This window comes from Hipposideros armiger, unplaced genomic scaffold (genome assembly GCF_001890085.2).
Source record: "Hipposideros armiger isolate ML-2016 unplaced genomic scaffold, ASM189008v1 scaffold_552, whole genome shotgun sequence".
Classification (NCBI taxonomy): Eukaryota; Metazoa; Chordata; class Mammalia; order Chiroptera; family Hipposideridae; genus Hipposideros; species Hipposideros armiger.
This window is the reverse complement of record NW_017731902.1, coordinates 1,390,696-1,396,113: the sequence shown is the minus strand read 5'-3', so window position 1 is coordinate 1,396,113 and position 5,418 is coordinate 1,390,696. Positions and strand designations below refer to the sequence as shown.

General features: G+C 35.3%; 1 protein-coding gene across 1 annotated transcript in view; it reads right to left on the bottom strand.

Moving 5' to 3' along the window:
* The window catches only part of G3BP2 (G3BP stress granule assembly factor 2), an 18,546-nt gene extending 13,650 nt beyond the window's left edge, over positions 1 to 4,896 (bottom strand). Inside the window, exons 1-3 of the mRNA XM_019623493.1 lie at positions 4,733 to 4,896; positions 4,032 to 4,212; positions 2,950 to 3,048 (exon numbers count right to left, since the gene is read on the bottom strand). Of these exons, the coding sequence (XP_019479038.1) occupies positions 2,950 to 3,048; positions 4,032 to 4,212; positions 4,733 to 4,896 (444 nt within the window). The remainder of the gene's footprint in view (positions 1 to 2,949; positions 3,049 to 4,031; positions 4,213 to 4,732) is intronic.
* Positions 4,897 to 5,418: the final 522 nt, after the last annotated feature.

Here is a 5,418-nt window from a genome sequence, read left to right as displayed (position 1 = left end):
ATGGCATACAACAATTTATATTTTAATACCATAGAAATAATGTACACTCAATATAATTTTCCAAAGTTGAACAGGCTATGATGTTAATAAACTACAGAAGATCATTCAAATACTGGAACTCAGAAATGGCTACTCAATGTAGGAGGACCAGAACCAATTAACAAATGGAACTTTTCCATTTTGTTTAATATGCACCCTATTAAACATAATATACGTTTTGTATTATAACTGTAATCTTAATCATCTATTTACACGTTTGTATCAGTATCTGACTTTTACTTCCAAATAATCAAAGCACACGTGTGTGCCCATGTGTACACGTACACACTCACAAATTATATCAACAGGTCCTACAAATTTCTCAAAAAATTTACATGTACGTATATCTAAACTACTAAGAAGAAAGTCGTTGGACACATCAAGCAACTAATAACAGCCAAATAAAATCACATAAATTAAAATTAAGTGAAATGAAAACTTACTTCAGGAGCCAGAACAAAGGTTTGCATAAACTTCCTCTCCGGCTGTCCACTGTTAGACAGCAAACCCATGACCTGGACAACTACCCCATCACTCAAGGTTGCATGAGCATCCACATGACGAATTTTTGTATGACATTCACTGAAGTTCAGAGATAATACTTTGTGGTGTATATCCTTTATTAGGAGAAGGAGGGGAGCAAAATTACAAATTCTTGTGATACTGCATTGCCAATACAATAGTACAACAGAATTTTACTGATTTCCTCACATGTAGAATATTTACTTAATTTTTCTGCCTCATTTGAATCCATTCCACCATACCATATGTTACTGCCAGACTGATGTCCCTAAACCACCATTTTCAACATGTCACCTCTCTATATAAGAAATCACAATGGCTGTCTCATATTATTGGAGTAATATGGGCTTTATACTGCTTTCTCCCACTATTTTATATTAAGTATTTATTCATTCAAAATGTATTGCCTACTCTTTGACCTCACACTTAATTTTACTTTCCTGTGTGTGTGTTTGCTGATGCCATTTCTTCTATTTTAAATTTCCTCTNAAGTCCTTAAATTTAACATAAGCTATTTTTGGATGAACTAATCAATTTCCAGACAAAATCTTTACCAAGATATTAACTTATCTACTTCTAAATTAATGCCTATAAATACCCTAGAATTAAATTCTTCTTTGATTAATAATCTATGCTAAAAATGTTAAAGGAAATGAATATTACACCAAAGTAAAATAAAATTGAAGGATGTATTAAGTCAAGTGAAAAAATCATGAATCCATTCTCAATACAGCTTAAAGAGATCAGAAATTTCTTTTCAAGTTTAAACTATAAACACTTAAATTTTGTCTTAATAAGGGGTGTGGGTTGGAAAATGCAAACTAGTCTCCTACAATTCAAAAACTTCAAAAATTATAAAAAATGTTTTTCCCTCTTGGGCAAGAGGCTAGGATCTAATGTAGAGTAATTTAGACATGCCTGAAATGTAGTGCTCTTCTCTGATGTCTGCATTCCATACATTCCCCTCTGAAGGGCTAAAGAAACCTCTAGATTTGCATGAGTCTGGTGTCCATGGTGTCCAACTGCACGAATTCAAAGCCTAGCCCTACTATTTATACACCTGTCTGACCTTAGGTGAGGTACTCGAGGTCTCAATTTACTCATCTGTGAAAAAGGAATAATAATAGTAACCACCCTCAGAGTGGTTATGAGGATTAGAAGGAGAATGTACATAAAGTGCTTTGACAATGCCTGGTATATAATATGCATCAGCTATTTTAACTTTTTACTAGCAGTTAAGTTTAAAATAAAAGTAGAAAACTCTCTGAAATGAAGTTAACAATCCAAAAGATTCCAAATGAAAATCAAGCATTTCAAAGCAAATCCAGAAGTCACTTATCAGGTCTTCAGATAGGTTGAAAAGCACAATCAATACTTGGTGAATTAACTTTCTTTATGAAGATGGAATCCTGGTTTGTGATGAGGTAATTAGTTAACATTTCCTGAATAACTAAAAAGAAAAACAAAACCAAAAAACCCAAAAAACAAACAGGTATAACGAGACCATGTATACCTATTATGTACCTGATTATGTGTACCAACACCAGAAAGACTGTCTTACAAATTACTAGCTACTTTTGAAACCTCAAAGTTTCACTGTTTAGAGCTCATTAAGGTATATAACAAACAACTGTATGTGCACTAACCTTGTCAAATATAAATTTTCTAGTAGAACGAAGTTTACCTCAAAATGTAGGGAAAAGAATTGGACGTCCTTTTAAACTGTGCCTATAAACTTTATCTAAACTTAGTTAATTCTAAACTGTACCTAATATAGTAGCCAGTGTCTTATTTTCAATGTTTTGAAAGCTCTGAAATGGGTAAGATGACAAACAGACAAAAAGCAGAATACTGGAATGATCAGTGGAGGTGAACACTACAGTCGTAAGTTGGTACAGGCTTCAATTAAACGGTGTGAACCACTTATAGACGGAGAGCTTAGGCAGTGTATTTTGAAAAATATTCTATTTTTTAAAAAACAGTGACTATAATGCCACACTACTTTGTGCCTTTCCAAATTTGTTCCTTAAAATACTTTTGCTAAATAAAATTTAAAACTTTTAAAAAGGAACTTTGTTATTTAAGAAGCCTCTTAAATGACTATATAATATATATATATTGATTTTACCAACATATGTATATATTGGTAAATATATGTATATTGGTAAAACCAACTTAATCTGTATTTTACACACCCAAGCCCCAAATACCACCTATGTAGATGATGAATGGAGGTTTGGCATTTAAAGTGGGTGCACTGACATTTAATACAATTTTTTGTATATTTAATCCATAATTTGTGATTGACTCATTTAAAAAAGTATAAAAAAAGATAAGCAATTGGCAATGTAACAAGGATACAATCCAATGTGTTCACAGATTGGTTACCTGTGAGACTGGTGCTTTAACATGGGGTGGAATTCCAGAGGAAGAAACAGTACCACTAGGAGGCAGGTTTTTACTGGTCACTGAAGCCCAGGAGAAAGCCTGCAGGAAATGCAACAAACCTAGACTACTAATCATGGAAAACCACCAACATTCCTATAGGGAAACTTCCAAATATATATTTTCTTTTCATTTCTATACTATTTGCTCTATATTGGAGGACTCCTAAAAGAAAGGCACACACACACACATGCCAGTCTATGTGCCAGTTTTCAAAATCTCGTTACGCAAGATTAGACAGTTTTGTCTGAACTACTAAATAAATCCACAAGCAAGTTCCTATATGATCTAAGTCGGTGAGCAAGTGGCAAACAAAACCACTAACTACACATACTAGAAAAATAAGAGCCTAATAGAACCAGTTTCTTTCCCCATTTAGAGAAAAACAGGGTGTGTGATGGTGTTGAGGGGAGAGGGGAAGGATAGTAAAGAAGAAAGTACTAGCTGGAAACTAACAAACATCCACAAATTAAACAAGGAATTTCCTGTCACTACCCAAATATACTTAACCTGCTACTTTTACAGAAAGATAAAAGATGTTTTAGATAGGCTTAAATGATACACTATGGGTGTCACTCATATTTCCAAGATATTTAATTGGTGTAATAAGGAAACTGTTCCCATTTAAACCAGAAATAACAGGCATCTCTCTCTTCTTTTAATAATAGGCCAACTTGTTGGTTGGAAAATTGCATGACTCCTTGCATCCATGCCTAGAGGACTTAATACAGAATGGAAGAGTAACTCTCAGCTTTATACATGGACCCAAATAATTTCATGTAAGGTACTAAACACTGCATACAACAAATCATAAATTTCATTCTGAGGGGTATTTTTTGGGGGGGATGTGGGGGTAATACAGTGAGATTTCCTTGGGATTACAAAAAACCCACAGCTTCTTTCATATACATAAAAAGCACAGTTTAACTGTATTAAACAATTTAACATAATAGAACAAAGGTCATGCTTCATTAATGGCATCAAATATGAAAGTGTGATGTTATAAAGTGTTCCTTCGATCTAACCTTTGGTGGTTCTTGTGGCAGAGAAACAGGTTCAGCAGGAGGAGGAGAAGTAGATTTCTCCTCTAATTCTTCTAAGTTCTTCTCCTGCACTGGCAGTTTCAGCTCTTCTGTCTTTGTTTCAGATTCTGGTTCAGGTTCAGGTTCATGAGAGGATTCTTCCAAAGGTTCCTCTATGCCATTACTACAATAAAATATTTCATTCACTTTTCAGTGTGAGCGAAATGATCAATTCAAACAAGATAAAGTTCAGTTATTTCTCCAGTCCAATGGACATAATAAGTAATAAGCTGTTTTGAAGCAAAAGTCCAACAAGAACTAGAAGGCAGAAGGGAATAACACTCTCAAGCAGCCTTTTTTCAACCCCCGTTTTAAAACTGGATTACTAAAACTATTTATTTTAGTACGAACTATAAATAAATCCCATGTTTATAAAAATAAAATAAAATGCTCACTCTTTGTTTTGTCCCAAATGTTCTGCATTATCAGTAAGTGATCAGTTTTGGGCGAAACTGTGTTCAAATTTTTAATTAAATAAAAACAATTGTTTCCAAACTTCTTGCATAGTATGTACTCAAATACTAGCTTGATAGGTAACTTTATCAAAAATTTACTTCCAACAATAATTCTAGGAATAAAAACCACTTTACAACTACCTGCATTATAGATTAGACCAAATTTAGCCTTGCAAACACTATTCTTACGTCACAGGGTGAGCTTCATAATAACCACTGTTAGCATTTTCTTGTACAGGTTCTGGAGTTGGTTGCCTTTCTTCTTGTTCCTCTTCTACTTCATCCTCTGATTCTGACAATACATAATACAACACATCACTTTTAAGAGACTTTACATACAATTTGGTATACATATTTTTAACTTTAAGGTAGTGATATGAAAGTGGGAAAATGGCATATTTCTTACAAAGGCAATTCATTTACAGTACTCCCAGTTCTCTTAAAAAAACGGATGAGTAAGCAAAATGAACTCTGGTATTTAGCCTATCTTTTAAAAAATCTATTAGTGGGCCGGCCTAGTGGCGTGTTGGTTAAGAGCTGGCTTGGGATGCAAGCTCTGAGCAGCAGGGCCCCGGTTCAGATCCCACATGAGGGCCAGTGACACTGCCTTCTACAGTTAAGATGGTGAGCAGCAGCTCGACCTGGAGCTGGGCTGCCATGAGTCGCCGGCAACCGAGTAGGCTGCAGCCCCTGCTGCAGTGGGTTGCCATAAGCTACCATGTGTGGCTGGCAGCCAGCGTGAGCAGCCAGCAGCCCATGTGAGCTGCCGTCCAGAGGCTGGCGACCGATCTGCCTCATCCGGGAAGAGCGCAATGATAATACCAACATGGGCCAGTGAAGCAACATCCTCCACAACTAGACTGAAGAACAAAAGG